At 42.1% G+C, this 19,908-nt stretch overlaps 1 protein-coding gene across 3 annotated transcripts in view; it reads left to right on the top strand.

Annotated features, from left to right (window-relative positions):
- PIK3AP1 (phosphoinositide-3-kinase adaptor protein 1) overlaps positions 1 to 19,908 on the top strand; it is a 1,689,354-nt gene that overhangs the window by 870,163 nt on the left and 799,283 nt on the right. For all 3 annotated transcript variants that reach the window (XM_086922323.1, XM_086922324.1, XM_086922325.1), the window contains one exon: positions 6,352 to 6,548. In XM_086922323.1, the coding sequence (XP_086778449.1) occupies positions 6,352 to 6,548 (197 nt within the window). The remainder of the gene's footprint in view (positions 1 to 6,351; positions 6,549 to 19,908) is intronic.

Here is a 19,908-nt window from a genome sequence, read left to right as displayed (position 1 = left end):
TGTGTGACATTGATCCACATTCGGTCCATCACTTGTTTTGTTTGCATACTCCGCCCTAAGTGCGCTGGGGATGCCCAGACGTGGGTCCCAGGCACTCCACACCACTGGAGTCAAGCTAGCCGGGCTGATGAGAGGTGTTACCTCGAAACCGGTCCGGTCCTCGGATGCTTGATTCCGTTCTGGGAAGCACATGGCTTTTGTAGTTCGGACTGGACTGTTCCCATGGGGCACAGGGTCAGAGCTGATTTGCATATCGCCATTGTCTAACCCAGGGTGGTGTGGAGTGCAAAAAAACGATGGATTTGGGCCCAGATCTTCGGACTGGGGTGAATGTGTGACATTGATCCACATTCGGTCCATCACTTGTTTTGTTTGCATACTCCGCCCTAAGTGCGCTGGGGATGCCCAGACGGGGGTCCCAGGCACTCCACACCACTGGAGTCAAGCTAGCCGGGCTGATGAGAGGTGTTACCTCGAAACCGGTCCGGTCCTCGGATGCTTGATTCCGTTCTGGGAAGGACATGGCTTTTGTAGTTCGGACTGGACTGTTCCCATGGGGCACAGGGTCAGAGCTGATTTGCATATCGCCATTGTCTAACCCAGGGTGGTGTGGAGTGCAAAAAAACGATGGATTTGGGCCCAGATCTTCGGACTGGGGTGAATGTGTGACATTGATCCACATTCGGTCCATCACTTGTTTTGTTTGCATACTCCGCCCTAAGTGCGCTGGGGATGCCCAGACGTGGGTCCCAGGCACTCCACACCACTGGAGTCAAGCTAGCCGGGCTGATGAGAGGTGTTACCTCGAAACCGGTCCGGTCCTCGGATGCTTGATTCCGTTCTGGGAAGGACATGGCTTTTGTAGTTCGGACTGGACTGTTCCCATGGGGCACAGGGTCAGAGCTGATTTGCATATCGCCATTGTCTAACCCAGGGTGGTGTGGAGTGCAAAAAAATGATGGATTTGGGCCCAGATCTTCGGACTGGGGTGAATGTGTGACATTGATCCACATTCGGTCCATCACTTGTTTTGTTTGCATTCTCCGCCCTAAGTGCGCTGGGGATGCCCAGACGTGGGTCCCAGGCACTCCACACCACTGGAGTCAAGCTAGCCGGGCTGATGAGAGGTGTTACCTCGAAACCGGTCCGGTCCTCGGATGCTTGATTCCGTTCTGGGAAGGACATGGCTTTTGTAGTTCGGACTGGACTGTTCCCATGGGGCACAGGGTCAGAGCTGATTTGCATATCGCCATTGTCTAACCCAGGGTGGTGTGGAGTGCAAAAAAACGATGGATTTGGGCCCAGATCTTCGGACTGGGGTGAATGTGTGACATTGATCCACATTCGGTCCATCACTTGTTTTGTTTGCATACTCCGCCCTAAGTGCGCTGGGGATGCCCAGACGTGGGTCCCAGGCACTCCACACCACTGGAGTCAAGCTAGCCGGGCTGATGAGAGGTGTTACCTCGAAACCGGTCCGGTCCTCGGATGCTTGATTCCGTTCTGGGAAGGACATGGCTTTTGTAGTTCGGACTGGACTGTTCCCATGGGGCACAGGGTCAGAGCTGATTTGCATATCGCCATTGTCTAACCCAGGGTGGTGTGGAGTGCAAAAAAACGATGGATTTGGGCCCAGATCTTCAGACTGGGGTGAATGTGTGACATTGATCCACATTCGGTCCATCACTTGTTTTGTTTGCATACTCCGCCCTAAGTGCGCTGGGGATGCCCAGACGTGGGTCCCAGGCACTCCACACCACTGGAGTCAAGCTAGCCGGGCTGATGAGAGGTGTTACCTCGAAACCGGTCCGGTCCTCGGATGCTTGATTCCGTTCTGGGAAGGACATGGCTTTTGTAGTTCGGACTGGACTGTTCCCATGGGGCACAGGGTCAGAGCTGATTTGCATATCGCCATTGTCTAACCCAGGGTGGTGTGGAGTGCAAAAAAACGATGGATTTGGGCCCAGATCTTCGGACTGGGGTGAATGTGTGACATTGATCCACATTCGGTCCATCACTTGTTTTGTTTGCATACTCCGCCCTAAGTGCGCTGGGGATGCCCAGACGTGGGTCCCAGGCACTCCACACCACTGGAGTCAAGCTAGCCGGGCTGATGAGAGGTGTTACCTCGAAACCGGTCCGGTCCTCGGATGCTTGATTCCGTTCTGGGAAGGACATGGCTTTTGTAGTTCGGACTGGACTGTTCCCATGGGGCACAGGGTCAGAGCTGATTTGCATATCGCCATTGTCTAACCCAGGGTGGTGTGGAGTGCAAAAAAACGATGGATTTGGGCCCAGATCTTCGGACTGGGGTGAATGTGTGACATTGATCCACATTCGGTCCATCACTTGTTTTGTTTGCATACTCCGCCCTAAGTGCGCTGGGGATGCCCAGACGTGGGTCCCAGGCACTCCACACCACTGGAGTCAAGCTAGCCGGGCTGATGAGAGGTGTTACCTCGAAACCGGTCCGGTCCTCGGATGCTTGATTCCGTTCTGGGAAGCACATGGCTTTTGTAGTTCGGACTGGACTGTTCCCATGGGGCACAGGGTCAGAGCTGATTTGCATATCGCCATTGTCTAACCCAGGGTGGTGTGGAGTGCAAAAAAACGATGGATTTGGGCCCAGATCTTCGGACTGGGGTGAATGTGTGACATTGATCCACATTCGGTCCATCACTTGTTTTGTTTGCATACTCCGCCCTAAGTGCGCTGGGGATGCCCAGACGTGGGTCCCAGGCACTCCACACCACTGGAGTCAAGCTAGCCGGGCTGATGAGAGGTGTTACCTCGAAACCGGTCCGGTCCTCGGATGCTTGATTCCGTTCTGGGAAGGACATGGCTTTTGTAGTTCGGACTGGACTGTTCCCATGGGGCACAGGGTCAGAGCTGATTTGCATATCGCCATTGTCTAACCCAGGGTGGTGTGGAGTGCAAAAAAACGATGGATTTGGGCCCAGATCTTCGGGCTGGGGTGAATGTGTGACATTGATCCACATTCGGTCCATCACTTGTTTTGTTTGCATACTCCGCCCTAAGTGCGCTGGGGATGCCCAGACGTGGGTCCCAGGCACTCCACACCACTGGAGTCAAGCTAGCCGGGCTGATGAGAGGTGTTACCTCGAAACCGGTCCGGTCCTCGGATGCTTGATTCCGTTCTGGGAAGGACATGGCTTTTGTAGTTCGGACTGGACTGTTCCCATGGGGCACAGGGTCAGAGCTGATTTGCATATCGCCATTGTCTAACCCAGGGTGGTGTGGAGTGCAAAAAAACGATGGATTTGGGCCCAGATCTTCGGACTGGGGTGAATGTGTGACATTGATCCACATTCGGTCCATCACTTGTTTTGTTTGCATACTCCGCCCTAAGTGCGCTGGGGATGCCCAGACGTGGGTCCCAGGCACTCCACACCACTGGAGTCAAGCTAGCCGGGCTGATGAGAGGTGTTACCTCGAAACCGGTCCGGTCCTCGGATGCTTGATTCCGTTCTGGGAAGGACATGGCTTTTGTAGTTCGGACTGGACTGTTCCCATGGGGCACAGGGTCAGAGCTGATTTGCATATCGCCATTGTCTAACCCAGGGTGGTGTGGAGTGCAAAAAAACGATGGATTTGGGCCCAGATCTTCGGACTGGGGTGAATGTGTGACATTGATCCACATTCGGTCCATCACTTGTTTTGTTTGCATACTCCGCCCTAAGTGCGCTGGGGATGCCCAGACGTGGGTCCCAGGCACTCCACACCACTGGAGTCAAGCTAGCCGGGCTGATGAGAGGTGTTACCTCGAAACCGGTCCGGTCCTCGGATGCTTGATTCCGTTCTGGGAAGCACATGGCTTTTGTAGTTCGGACTGGACTGTTCCCATGGGGCACAGGGTCAGAGCTGATTTGCATATCGCCATTGTCTAACCCAGGGTGGTGTGGAGTGCAAAAAAACGATGGATTTGGGCCCAGATCTTCGGACTGGGGTGAATGTGTGACATTGATCCACATTCGGTCCATCACTTGTTTTGTTTGCATACTCCGCCCTAAGTGCGCTGGGGATGCCCAGACGTGGGTCCCAGGCACTCCACACCACTGGAGTCAAGCTAGCCGGGCTGATGAGAGGTGTTACCTCGAAACCGGTCCGGTCCTCGGATGCTTGATTCCGTTCTGGGAAGGACATGGCTTTTGTAGTTCGGACTGGACTGTTCCCATGGGGCACAGGGTCAGAGCTGATTTGCATATCGCCATTGTCTAACCCAGGGTGGTGTGGAGTGCAAAAAAACGATGGATTTGGGCCCAGATCTTCGGACTGGGGTGAATGTGTGACATTGATCCACATTCGGTCCATCACTTGTTTTGTTTGTAATTGAGCGTGAAGCACTCGCTTGTGATTGGGCCTTAGAGCATTTTCACATATTTGTTTGGGGCAATGAAGTCACTGTTAAATGTGATCATAAACCTTGGGATAAAGTTTTATCCAATGTCAGTATGCTTAATGTTTCTGGCAGGTTAGCACGTATATCCATGCGATTAATAGATTTTTTATACAAAATTAAATACTTACCTGGTAAGAAGAATGCCGTTGCTGACTTTCTGTTACTCTTACCTGTTCAAATGATTGAGAACCAGGATGATCTTATGGATAATGTTCAGGTTGCCTGGTTGTGAGACCATGGTTATGATTCCTTTCAAAGAGAGGAGTGGAATGAGGCTTTGACTAAAGATGACTGTTTAAAGAAAGGTTTAGAACTTGTATGCAATGATTGGCCTTGCAAAATGAAAGTAAAAGATTTAAAAGCATATTGGGAAGTCAGTGATGAGTTATCGTCTTTGGATGGTAACCTTATGAGAGGAGATAATATAGTTGCTCCATTTGATGTAAGAAATAAAATTGTTTCCTTATGCCATGACAGACATCTAGGTATTCTAAAAACCAAGTGTATTGTCAAAAGGAGGTATTGGTGGCTTGGTGTGGACATGGAGGTAAAGAAAGTTGTTAGAGATTGTGGTTTGTGTTCCTCTGCCGACAAAACTTAAAACTTTAAGACCTCCCATGAGTGATTTAATGTGCTTGGAATTGCCCTGGGAGCACGTTGCTGTGGACATCATGGGCCTGTTGGCAGTTCTGGGAAGTATGTAATTTCTTTGATGGATGTGTTTTCTAAGTGAACTGTGGTCAAAGTTATCAATAAATTGGATACTGACACTGTGATATTGTTTTTTGATGACGTTTTCCTTAGTGAGGGAATCCCTGCTGTTATCATTAGCGATAATGGTGTACAGTTTACTTCAGATGCCATGACCCAGTATTTATCTAAATGTGGTATACAACACAAAACCACCTCCTTGTACAATCCCAGCAGAAATGGTTTGGTGGAGAGGTACAATAGAGTTTTGAAGGGTGCCATCCAGTTGACTTTTAAGAACAACATCCCTTGGGAGACACAAATGTTAAAAACTCATTGGTCTTATAGAGTTTCAATTGTGGATTCTACTAAATGTTCCCCTTTCAAGCTCATGAGGGGTAGGATACCCAGAGCCAAATGGTATCCTGCTTGGATTAAAAGTTGTGGAGAAGTGAGTTGGTCTTCTTCTGATGTAAAGAACAATCTCCTTCTTAAACATGACATGTAAAAAAAGTTCTATGACAAAAAACATAACACCCATAAGGTTAGATTTTCTGTTGGCCAGTGGGTCAGGATCAAGAAGTCTGATTTTGTGCAAAAAAATGAAATTACATTTTTTGAACCTCAACCCATTGCTCAATTAAGAAAAAATGCTGTAATTCTAGAGAACAGAAAATGTTGTGAATCTCAAAAGAGTTGCTTTATGTAAAGCTCTGGTTGCATTTGATTCTGTTGTCAACAAATTGTCTGTTTTGCATGATATTTCTAATTGTCCACAGGATCATCATACCCAAGGAAGTGAAGTCGTCATTTTGAATGTTTCACAGCAAAAAAATACCAGAACCCTTGGCAAAATAATCATCAGATGTCCTGTTGTTTTTTTATGATTATGTTTGCAATTAATGCTTTTTTGTTTGTAAAGGAGGAGATGTGTAGTGCTCTTCTCTTCCCTCGTGGGGGCTCTTATGCGTGAGAGGCTCCACGAGGAAACTGTGGAACTGTAATAATAAGGCGTACCTTTGAATATTCGTAACGGTACAGCAGAGTCAGTTAATTGTAGCTGTTGGTTGCTGGAGGCTCGCTGTTCGTTGTCTGGCCGAATTGTTCAATAAACTTGAAGTTCACACATTTGTGTAGTCCAATTTTCACTACACAATCAGTTTGACTTTATTAAGTGATAATTCTAATTGGAAGTTAATTGTTCACTATTTACTAAAAAATCATATTTCTCATCTTCACAGACCAGAGAGATGATGAGCTACCAACGCTGCTTCATTTTGCTGCAAAATATGGCCTGAAAAACCTCACAGCTCTTTTGCTTACCTGCCCTGGGGCCTTGCAAGCCTACAGTGTGTGTAACAAACATGGAGATTTTCCTAATGGGATTGCAGAAAAGCATGGATATAAAGATCTTCGACAATTCATAGATGATTATGTGGTAAGAGTTTTAGGATTTATACGTTTCATGTGTTTGAGTGCTAAACAGATAGCACAATCTAATTCATTTCAGAAATATAAGTACATTTTTATCGGAAAATTAAGCTTTCATTTTTAGATCAATTAAAAAAAAATTGTTAGTTTTAGCTATAGTTTTTCTCCACACCACATCACCATAAACTAGTATAAACTAGTGAACGAACCCATTGTATAGATGCTATGATTCAGCAGGTTCAGCTTACAACCCAATCTGCTGTGTTCATCCATACCTGGTTCATGATGAGAGACCGTGACAATGCGGAAATGTTTATACCTTTCCAATTCTGGCTTTTTTAATAGAGTACTAAATCAATTGACCTAACATTGAACTAGCAAATTCATTGAGATGGATCTGTTCAGCCCATTGTGCGACCAGAGTGAAATGCTGAGGGCACCTTTATGGGTCGTGGAGCTAATGACCACTTGGTGATTCAGTTCAACCATTGACAGACCTTGAGTCAGTCATTTTTGTTGGTTACCAGGTGTGCATTATGTGAAAATCGACACAGTGGGGTGCAGATTGAACTTCCACACAATGCAGAGGCTTGGTTTCAACATCGTCATCATCAATTAGATTTTAGTGGAATTTTAGTTCATTACACCTTACACATAACAGATCAAAATACAACCCAAATATCTTATTTCAAAAATCCTTAAAAAAAGGAGACCAGTTTCAATTTAAATGCAGCTTGATAAGACATAAGAATACTAATGTTAAATGTTACTACATATCTTGGCAATAACTATAATATGCATTATAGAAATATCAATATAAAATGTTCCCCTGAAGAGCATAACGCTCTGGTTGATCGATTAATTCAAATATGGACATTAAACCAGGCTTCTACAACCAGTACATCGGGAGCTACTGGCAAGGTTGGAGCTTCTCAATTCAGGCTCATCAAAGGCACTCTCCTTCTGGTAAAGTGTTAGCCTATATTATATGGTAAAACAGGAAACTCAAAAAGAAGAAACCTGAGACTAAAAGTGATATTTGGTAAGGATCAGCCTACAGAAGAATCTGGGTGACCATCAACTCTTCACGGTGATCAATATTATCATTTGGTCAGCCAGTTCAAAGGATGGTGGGTCTCTTGATCATAGAGCACACCATACCCATGTATAAAAGGCTAGATCTTGCCCAAATTCATTCTAGAAGAGTAAAGTGAGTAATACTATAGTTACCCACTAAAAAAAGCAGGAAGGAAAAGCAATGCAAGAAAAAGTGGTGAAGTTAAAATAGGGTGGTGTGCCTCAATATAGAACTTTTATTCAGAATGCAGACAACAATCCCCTAATTAAAAAACAGAACAGTACAAATTGCAGTATCAAACAAATAACTGCCAAAAAAAGTCCAACATGTTTCAGCCAGATGGGCCACTAGTCCCAAGGCTTTCTTCAGGGCCTCTGCTCTTATACAATTGCTACTACATTGGTGAAATTAAGCACATCTAAATTCTAGAGTACTTGCTGTGATTGTCATTGTCATGGGGGCGAAGAGGCGAGCCATGAATGTTTTTCAGGAATACAACGCATTGGTGAAAGGCGGCATTGAAGGTATTAAAGAGTCTTTTTGAAAGCTCATTTAAAAAAATGACATTTCAGTCCAGGTTTGAGTATACCTTTGCGATGTGTTGTGGTGCACTGCAATAGAAGTGGTTTTTATTGATAAATTAAACAGCACAACGTGGTTTTTCCTGGATATTCTTTTAAAAGACTCATTTTAGGGCTTTATGTTAACATTTCTTAAGAGTTGAAGTAATGTGTTGTATTCATATTTAAAGGTTTTATGCTGTCCTAAATGTTGTTTTTAAAGTTTTTGCTACAAAGTATAGTATATTTTTTATGTTTATCGTAGTTTAAATGGCGCTTCAATATGGTGAATTTTAGATTGAAAAAGGCAGATGTACTGCTGAACCGTGCCTTTCTTGTGTTCCTGTGCCCGGGGTAACCTGATCCACAACAGGTTTAATCCCCTGACTTAGACTGCTGGCTTTCATTATCTTATCGGAGTTTGGAGTCATGTTGATACATTAGCGGTAGCTCATTGCCATATAGAATGGACCTGTATCTTATATTTAATGAAGTAGTTGAATGGACAAAAATCGTCGAATTGAGAAATAGACAAAAGAAGTGATACTGAAGCACACATAAAGAGCCTAATTACAATAGGGGTTGGACCACCACCTCCTGCTGCGATCCAACCGATGCATTATGATGCATGCAGGCGGAGGCAGCATTCAGTGGGATCGACAGACGGTTTCCAACGGGCTTATGGAGCCCGTCTGTTCGTACGAAACTCACCATGATTTCTTAAGGACGGCATTTCCGCCATCGGGATTATGATGTCGGTTTCCCACAGCTATTCCATTTCAGCCGTTCCGACATGGAAAGACTGTTGGAAAGCGATATTGGGGGCGCCTAGCAGGGCTTCTGTCCCTCCACAGCCTCCTCATCTTCGCCCGGGGGGCAACTATGGTGCCCCTAAACATCCCTGCACCATGTGGCAGGCACCCTGAGATGAGGTGCCTGCCACGAATATGTGATGTAACAACGCAATCAAAAGGATCGCGGTATGTTACATCACAGTTTTTACAGCGCAAGTTGTTACAACGACTTGTGCTGGAGGGCGCTGGACTTAGGAATAGTAAGATTTACTATTCCAACACCAGTCTACGTAGAGTAGGGAAGGTGTTGGAATAGTAAATGTTACTATTCCTTAGGTTATAGCACTATCCAGCGCAAGTCAATGTAACAACTTGCGTTGTAATGGCTGCATTGCAACTGCATCGTGGTGTACTCACCACAATGTAAAGGATGTTTCCCGCCTGCCACACTGTGCAGGGATGTTTGAAAACATCAATTGTTCTATGGGAGCTTACGCTGCACAAGCTCCCATGGGAAAATGGATGTTTTGGAACGCACTGTGTGCAGTTGCATCCAAATGATGCAGTCGGAACCGCCAACCTGAGGTTGGTCGGTTCTCTAACCACAACGGTGTCCCCGACATGGTAATCAGGGCCAAAGCGTAGTCCATATGGTAACAAAAAAGTTGATGCAGAAGTACTACAGACATTTCAGTAATTTTATTGTGATTTTTCCCAAGTATTGCACAGATCTTGATTGTGAATTTTTGCACTCCTTCATACAATTACTTTTTCAAGGATACAATAGTTCCAAATGGATAGATGCAAATCTCAATACCAATATTTGTGCACACAGACTAATAATTTGTGGTATTGAAAAAATGAGATGGAAATATCCACATATAATAGTAAAATCCTCATAGAAAAACTGATTAAAAACTATTGCCACTGAATATAAAATTTGGCAATTGAAACGGGGAGGTGTGAAGAAACTTGTGCGCTTATAAGAACACTGAGAAGTGAACATGCACACTGTAGTGAATGAGGATCCAGAGACATTCCCTCATTTATGGTGATGAGGAGGTAAGATAGCAATAAAACAAGCTTGTTGTGACAGGGTTAAGTCCAAGAGAACAAGAAGGTAAGACAGAGTCCTCATAGAAAGGTGTGCAAAGTGAAAATGAATCCTGATGCAGCGTGGCTAAAATACATTTTTCCTTATAACACTAATCCAGGAAAACATCTACACAACCTCAATCATATTGACTCTATGTCGGTGGGGCCAATAACACTGCACACATATATTTACTCTCCTTTCTCTGGATCAAACGCTAAGGAAAACAAGCTGCTGGACGAATAGAGTACTTTGTTCAAAAGTACGGCTATTATAACTTTAATATTTTATACTTTAACTTAAGATTTTATCAGTTTAAACATCAAAGTACTCCGCTATTTGGTTAATGGACCAACTAGTAGAATCAGTTGATGGCGATTAAGTCCAGCTTAATCACAACTAAACCTTTAAAACATTTATAAATCATAATTTTATTTCAGAAGAACCCCGGACTCATTGTTTAATGTTAGCATAAAAATTGTATCTAAATTCTTTGAGCAGATAAGTAAAGTTCTTTATTTAGGAAAAATACATGTTAAGTATTAATCCGAAATTCAAGCAATATTTTTGAGAATAAAAACGGAAAATATTCATTACCCTTGGCCATAGGGTGATGACAAGATTGATTCAGGATTGATGGATGAACCGCAGATCACAAGATAGGACTCCTTAAACCTGACTGACTGTCCCGCCAACCTCCTCAGCGCAAAATTCTCGCACAGCAACTCCCGCAACTATCTCGTTCCTTCCCCAGTCAAAGTTCAAAAGTCCAGAATGACAGAGTCTCTCGCAGCATCAAGATAGGTGAAGCGACAGCAACAACCCCACTGCTTAAAGGCAGACCCTCTTATACCCCATTCTCTGGCTCACTACACTCAAAAGTTGCAATCTTTGGGGGCAGAAATATCGCTAATTGGTCCATTTGAGGGGTGGTGATGGTCACCTTATAGCCCTCCTTGTTCGATCCGGTTTCCAAACAATGACACATACAATAGTTCTCATGATCTGCAATGTCCAAAGGTAATTAGACTCGTTAATGTATTTTGTATCAATTCTGATGATCACACATTAGTTCATCTTCTGTAGCTCGATTCTCTCATCCATTCCCATGCATTCATGCTAAGCTCTTGGCACGACTCTTGCTGCAGGTCAAGCTGGCCTTGACGTCTCTCACTCGGAGCACAGGCCGCATACACGTGACTGGAGCATCCGCCTTGCTCATGCGCGGAGCCATTCTTGAAACCTTATCCATTTCCGATGGCCATTTTCGAAGCGCGGCCTAACAGGCCGAAATGAAACTAATATGAGAACAAAAACACAACAAATTAGATATAAAAAATAAGCCCTTCTGTTTACCACCCAACATTATAAAAACCCTTGTTAGGTATTACCTAGCAGAAGCGACATTTAAAGCCATTTTACTTACCATCTGCATTCTTTGCCACAATATAATTTTCTACGCATCATGAATCATGCAAATTACTCTATTTTTCTACGCAAATCACATTTCTAACATTAGTTTAGTTCACAATTGTAAATGAATTAGAATTTGCAGTTTCAGCAAGTTGCCCACGTGTACTGTTTATTAAAGGTGCATTTGTTGATTAATTCATGCATTTCAAACAGTCCGTATCATTACAGTTATGGGGTCATTAACTTCCAAGGGGTACAAAAAGTATTTTGCTTCCCCTGCTCCATCAATTCCCCCCTTTGGTGATTTTTAACATCACCACTAAAGCCTATCTCTACAAATTTATCATATGTTTCTTGTCCACTTGCATTTGTTAATTCAAACAATTGTGTTCTTTTTATTTTGTCTTTCCAACCTATTGTACATGTTCTATTTTAGTCTTCTAATTCAATCTCTTCCACTTCCCGTTCTCTTGTTTCTTTTTCCTTATTTTTCTTATTTTCTCTTTTTGCTTTATTTAGTTTTTTTCTTCTCTTAATACACACATATGCTAATCTCAATATTAATATTATTATTATTACTGATGTCACTAGAATTAATATTTTCCTAATTAGAGAACTACCTATTTTGGTGAAACATTTCTTTATTGTGAAAAAACTCTTACCAAGCTTCTCCCAAGCGCCATCAACCTCCAGTGGGGCAATTTCTTTATGCAACTCAGTAATATTCTCTATATACTTTTGTATATTTTGACTTTTGTCTGGAATGTATGTGCAACAATGTTGTACCTTCGACATTCCACAGACTCCACCCTCTTTTGCCAAAAGACTATCAAGGGCAAGTCGATTTTGCATCACCATAGCTCTCATGGCAACCATTTCGGTATTTACCATCAAGAACCCTCCAGCAGTATTCGTTGACAAACGATCTACTACTGTAGACAATTCCCGATTATGTATGCATTCAAAGATACACCCACTGCTGGTATTAATGCTCCAAAAATGTCACCTAATATTTCTGAGAAGCTTTCCCTTCTCCTTCTAGTTAATGGTTTACCTATCTCATGAAATTCCCTTCGTTCCTCTATCCACATGAAATGTTTTTGGAAAGACGAGGCCTAGATAACATGTTCCGTACCAATGGTCCAGCAACCTATAATAAGCTCTGTTCCCGCAAATATAATAGATTCCTGGGAATAGTGGATCTTTTCCTCCTTTAAATCCCCATCCTCCCATAATTTTGTATGTATCTCGGCACTCACTGGAACCCACAAAATAGTTATCATACATAGTGTTATCTCTACTAATACACAATTTCCCTTGCTGTCTAAACTCATGGCTGCATTTGTTTCACCTTTGTCATAACTTCCTTCTTCAAAAGCCCAAGGTGGTTTCGTCTTTTCTCCTGTGGCTTTTCTTTGAAACCTAACCCTTCTGTCTTCTACCATGTCTAAAAAGACTTTTCTTCCTCCCTTAATCTACAAGTAAGATTGTGTGTAAATGCATAATCTAATGTTAATTCTTTAGTTTCTAAGAAAAATTCTCCAAAAATGTTAGCAAGTTTAACCTTATTTAGCTTGGGTGTTACTGGAACTTTAGCAAACACAGCATCTGTGTCAGTGTAATAATATTCTAATTGACCTGTCTTATAGAATAAACTAGCTAAGACACTACAAGTTATTCCATACATCAAAGGAAGGTGATGATACATTACATCTTCTGTCACAGACACAGGTAACTGCATTCATACATAACAATCTCTAACATCCATTGTCTCTACATATTTGTACAAAAGAATTGTAAAAACATTCTTTGAAAAATCAGTTATTGATTGGTCTCTATGAAGTTCAGTGTTATCTATCAGTGTTGCAGTGTTCTTTATGTTAGATTTCTTGTCCTTATTCGTGTCATTGATTATTTAAGATGTATTTTCTCCAACCAATCTAAGTGGAATGATTAGTGCAAAAATTAACCAAATAAGCATCAGTAAACCTGTACAATAGAAACACATTTTACACCATCTACGGAAGAACTCACGTCTAGGTCTTCTATTCTCAGGGTCTACCATGGTGAACTATAATCTAAAATATGAACAGTAAAATGTATATCTCCACACCTCAGAATGACCTATGCTGTTTTGCCCTTTCTCTTTGTTGCTGAGTGGAGCCAAATTCTTTAAGCATACTTTTTGATCCTTCAGAAATTTTCTTTGACTTTATCAGTTTGCATGTCTGAGCCGGTTTTATTTTCACCTCTTCAGGATGGGCGTAGTTCACTCTCACCCTTTTGTTCACAGCCTTTTTCTGGGTTTTCGTGACTGCTATCTACTTCTTTAATGACAGGCAGTGCAATGTATACCCATTCAGGTGACTTGTATTTCAAGTTAGGTCTTTTCACTCTTTTTGGTCTCTGTAATTGTCATTTATTTAATTTTCTCTGACTTGTTATTTCATTTACTTGTTCTGCTTTGTCTTTGTTGAAGTTTATTATTTTATATCTCAGTCTTTTGGTTTCGTTGGGCCAGTTGTCTCCTTTTCTTGGCCTTTTCAGTTCATTTTCCTTTTCTCCTCGTTCTGTTCTCCAAGTTCTTTTCCTTGGTCCTATTCTTTGTCTTATTTCTTCTTCGCTTTCTTCAGATTCTGTTCAGACCTCACTTCGCTTTCTTTAACTTTGAACCTTCTGATTTCTGTCTCTTTGTCTGAATTTGAATCTCCTTTGGTTTCTTCTGCTTGTAATTCTGAGTCAAATTCTCTTTGTTTTTCTTCAGCACTTTTCTCAACCTCTCTGTCTGAATCTGAATTTTCTTTAGTTGTTTCTTTAATTTCTGAAAGAATTTCACCAAAGCTTGTACTTGGCTGTTCACTGCCACGGTCTATTGGTTCAGTGTCTCCTGTTTTAATATCAGTTCTTTGTTTTTCTTATTCTTTTATTTGTCTTTCACTGGACTCGGATTGGTTTGATTCAGATGCCGAACTGGTATCTGATATCTCAAGATGTCCACTTACAGGTCGATCTTCAGGATCTGGAACTCTGAGTGTTTCACTTTCTTCTTCAGATGCTGAACTGGTATCCGATATTTCCAGATGTCGACTTACAGGTCGATCTTCAGGATCTGGAACTCTGATTGTATGGCTGGCATGGGCCTTTTTTTTCACACTTGGACACTTCACTGCTATGGTTGTTCCCAGAATCACTTGACGTGGCTTGTCCCAGCGAGGAACCAAGCAATTTCATCTTCTGTGGACTTTTATGCTGACCCAATCTCCTGGATTCAGATCATGAGGTGGTTTTCTCTCAAGAGTGGTCTTATCCGGATTAACCTGATGAAACACAGAATGTACCACACCAGCCAATCTTTGCAATAGTCCAGAATGAGATCATCAGTTATAGTTAGTAGTTTGTTGACAGGTACATATGCTTGTCTCATTGCTCGTCCCATTATTATTTCATGAGGACTTAGACCTGTTTTTCTGTATGATTCACTTCTGATGCTCATCAACACCAGAGGTAGGGCATCAGGCCATTTGAGTCCTGTGGCTTGACACATTTTCTCTAGCCTATTTTTGATTGTGCCATTCACTTGCTCAACCACTCCAGAGGCCTCTGTTCTCTAGGCACAGTGCAACTTTTGTTGAATATCTAGTTCTTCACGTATTAGTTGGATAATTTCATTCTGGAAATGAGTTCCTCTATCTGTTTCTATCTTTACTGGAAAGCCATATCTAGGAATGAATTCTCTCAATAGGAGCTTGGCTACAGTAACTTCCTTCATTCCTTCTTGTCGGATAGGCCTCCACCCAACTAGAGAACAAACAGACAACCACCAAGACATACCTCAGCCTGTTAATTGGGGTCATTTCAATTAAATACAGTTGCATTCTCACGTCCTATTGTTCCTAAGCTCACTACTGTCTTTCTTCCAGGATCTATCTGTTGACATATAAGGCATCTTTGGCAAAGGCTTTCATATATAGCCCTAAACTTGGGATTGTACTAGGTCTGTCTGAAAAGTCTGATCATGGCATCCCTGCCTATGTGTGCCTGTCCTTGGTACATCCATGCCATGTTAGAGATCATGCTATCAGGCATAACTGGTCTTTTGTCTCTGTAAACTCAGATTTCATCTTCCTATCTTCGTCTGCAGCCTGCTTTTATCCATATATCTTTTTCCTTATCACTTGCTTCTTCCTGCAATTGTTTCACCTCTTCCCACATTTCAAGTGGGTTAGTAAACCACAGTGGACATGAAATATGTTCTTTTTCCCTCCTCCTATTCATTGAGGTCCTATTTCTGGCACAAAATTGAGCTAAATCATCTGCAAATTTGTTACCTACTGCAATGTAATCAGTTCCATTTTAGTGAGCAGTGCATTTTATCACCGCAATCTGTTCAGGCAACTGTATCGCCTCAAGCAACATTTTAACAAACTCAGCATTCCTAATAGGAGACACTGAGGACGTCAGGAATCCCCTCTGGGACCAGATCTGTCCGAAGTCATGGAGCACTCCAAAGCCATACTGGCAATCCGTGATCACAGTAATTCGGAAATTCTTTCCCAGTATGCAAGCTCGAATCAGAACAATCAATTCAGCAACTTGGGCTGAATGTATTCCTCTCAAACAAGACGCTTCCATTATTGTTGCCACTGTACGTACAGCATACGCAGCACTCAAAATTCCCTTATTTGTTCTTAGACATGATCCATCCACAAATATCACATAATCTGATTCTTTTAGAGATTCATCTCTTATGTCAGGACGGGTGTAGTAAGGAGGATAAACGAGTAGAATCCAGAAGTTGATATTTCCAAGATGTTTATTCGGTAATTTAGTATATAAGTAATGAACCCCACCAGGAGCAGCCTGTATCATGCTCAGCCCTTCAGTAACTGAGTCCACTCCCTCACTAACATTCTAAATACAAACATTCTAGAGTGCAGACGATTATGCTGAGCATCAAATAACAGGGAAGATATAATTCAACATACTACAACATCTCCCTCCTATAAAATTGAAAACAGAAACAATGCTAGGCAAAGTACAAATGAAAATTAGAAACAAGTGAAAGCGTCAAGAGACTGATAGAGAAACATAGAATTAGAATAACAATAGAGAAAATAATACAAGAGGGCAGACAGAAAACAAAAGACAAAACAGTCTCCCATCAACTATCTCACACAAAAGAGTATACACACACTCCCTTTCTTCAACAACAAAAACAACTAAATACACTGTCCATGAAAACTTGCCAGGCTGACACGAATAGTGTAAATAGTGTAGAAAGAAGAGAAAAATGAACAACAAAATAGGTACTAAGATTTTGAGAAGAGAATGTACTGAGTGTACAACAGTGTACGACAAGACTGTGAACAGATGTGAAAACAAATGTCCACACGAATGTAGGCAACCCACATTAGAACAGAGAAAGACCAAATGTGCTCACGTGCTCAAAAAGAAAACTAAAATAGAGAATATACCCCAAAAACAAATTGGAGATTGAGATGTGCATAGAGGCACACGACACAGTGAACAACATGAGATTATGAAGTAATGTGTACACAGACGTCCACACAAATGCGGGGAAAACCCACAAGGAACAGAAATAGATGTGGAGAAAGACCACATAAATATGTAGAATGACTACATAAAACAGTAAAAACTGTGAAGTGGAGAAAGACCACTTGGGTATGGAGAACGACCACACGAAACATGAAGTGGAGAAAACCACTTAGATGTGGAGAATGACCACATAGAACAGTTAAAACTGAGAAGTGGTGAAAAGACCACGTAGAACAGCAAACTGTGAAGTGGAGAAAGATCACTTAGATGTGGAGAATGACCACATAGAACAGTTAAAACCGCGAAGTGGAGAAAGACCACTTGGCGTGGAGAACGACCACACGAAACATTAAGGTTTCTCTCAAAACATGTTGTAATAAAACCAGTAAATACATGTGGGGAAAGGCCACTTGGATGTGGATAATAACCACATTGAACCATTCCTCAGAACATGTTGGGAAACTATGGACTAATGTGGAAATGCACAGCAAAATACCCCCAATATAAAAATATAAATATTAATTCATTCATTTTAAATACGGCTCTTAAAACAATTCAAAATATAATAGGAAGGGAAACATGTAAGAATAAACATGACTTTAAAGATTATTACATCTGCATAAAGAATAATAGAACAGTCACTATTAATTCCTATGGATGTGCAAACCAATAAAACAACCATTAGATGGCGATAGTAGCACAATAAATTAAAAGTTAAACATGCCGAGGAGACACATTATAAAGCATTTTATGCAAGGGGTCATCCAAATTCGAAGCACATAGGAAATAAATTAATAAGTACCTGCAAAAGATCCAACAAACCAATGCGAGGTCCCTGAGTAAAAACAAAGTATATGCACAGCGAAGGACAGCAAGGTTCTTGAGTTAAAAACAAAATATAGGCATAGCAGAGGACATTGGAAAACATGTCAATCATTGTAGAATAACAACACAGAACTGCGATAGGCAAACACAAAGTAAACCGTGCCCATCGGTGTAGGAAAACCGTAGTGAAATAAAGGACTGAAAAATAAAGCGTGCCTACCGGTCTGATGAAAATGCAGAAATGCATTATTTTGCCCTTGAAAAACAAAACAAAAGCATGCCTATCACTGTAGAGAATGCTGACAAATAATAGGCAAATTAATAACCAAGCGTGCCTATCGCTGAGGAAATTATGTTGGAAATGGCAGCTGAAATGCAGGAGACTGCCCATGAGATGATAAGTTGATGAAAGTCAATCAAAATGTCAGCACGACGACGTGCGAAGTGCCGGGTGGCTCTCAATGCCAGCGTGCCTCAAGGAACTCCGGCGGTGGCAGAAGGCTGTGGCAGAAGGCGGACCCATGTCACAGAAGAAAATGACGGTGACACAGGAAGCAGGTAAGGAGGCATGCGCTGAGTGCGTGCGCTCGCTGTGAAGCTTGAGCGAAATTTAAATGTGGCAAGGCAGTTAAACAGTCAAGTGGCAGGCCATTAGGAAAGCTTATAAAAATGATTAAAATAAAAAGAAATGTCACCGCAATGTCATGGCCACGTTGGTGCGAAAACACAAAAAACAGTCTGAAAACAGTCAGAATTAAATGGGCTCACGTGCGGTGCAGTTTAAATCAATAACTGTGCTCTACCTCCAAGTCCGATGTAAGCGCTGCGGACTCCAGGCTGTCTCTAAAGAACAAAATGTTCGCAGGCTGCCAGCAGTTCGAAAATGAAAGGTTGTTTATTTTGATGAGCAGGAAAAGCGGCTGTTATACGATGCAGCTGATAGATCTGCAGTGCAGAGTGACGAATAATGACAGGTCACATAGTTAACTTTCGATTAAAAGTCATCCATTCGCCTTCAAAGGCAGAAATAAATCAAACAGCTCCTGGCACATGAAAGTAGAAGGCGATCGATGGTCGTCACTGGTGAGGTTCTTGTGCCAGTAAGTTTGAATGCTTAGTAAGAAGTCTTCTTCTCTAAATAAATCCTTATCTTTTTAAAATATAGTTCCGTTTCGTTTTTTCTCCTTATTTTTTTAAAGTCTTTGAAATTCACGTGGAGGTTTACTCCACTGCTGGTACCAAATGTAGTACGGAGGATAAATGAGTAGAATCCAGAAGTTGATATTTCCAAGATGTTTATCGGGTAATTTAGTATATAAGTAATAACCCCACCAGGAGCAGCCTGTATCATGCTCAGCCCTTCAGTAACTGACTCCGCTCCCTCACTAACATTCTAAATACAAACATTCTAGAGTGCAGACATTATACTGAGCATCAAATAACAGGGAAGATATAATTCAACATATTACAACGGGGCTCTGTGCAAAATTCAAGCACATCCAAACAATTATGATCAACCCCATCTTTGACCTCAGCATTTACTGCATCAGGTAGCAAAGTGGAAGGATTCACACTTGTGCATCTTACAATGGTTACATTGACTGCACCCAAGATCACTTTCTCGTACCTAGTCAGCTGACTATGCATCATGAATTGTGTCTTTGTTCTGGTCAGGAGGATTCCAACTGAATGTGGGACATATACTCTCAAAGGATATCCCATTACAATGCCTTCACTCTGTTCTAGAGCCGCACAAGTAGCAGCTACTGCTTTCAGACATCCAGATAATGCTTTTGCTACCGGGTCCAAAACAGCTGTAAAATAAGCTAATAGTCATCTCATTCTTCCATGCCTTTGAACTAATACTGAAAGTGTACATCCATCTCTTTCACTACAATACAGCTTAAATTCTTTCTCATAGCCAGGCATTCCCAATGCTGGGGCCTCACACAAGCTAGATCTTAGTTGCTCAAAAGCCTTCATCATTTCCTCATCCAACACAATCCAATCTTTCACATCACTTTTTGTTAATCGTTGCAAAGGTTTTG

The sequence above is a fragment of the Lissotriton vulgaris genome, chromosome 5 (genome assembly GCF_964263255.1).
Source record: "Lissotriton vulgaris chromosome 5, aLisVul1.2, whole genome shotgun sequence".
NCBI lineage: Eukaryota > Metazoa > Chordata > Amphibia > Caudata > Salamandridae > Lissotriton > Lissotriton vulgaris.
This window is presented reverse-complemented; position numbering and strand designations above follow the sequence as displayed.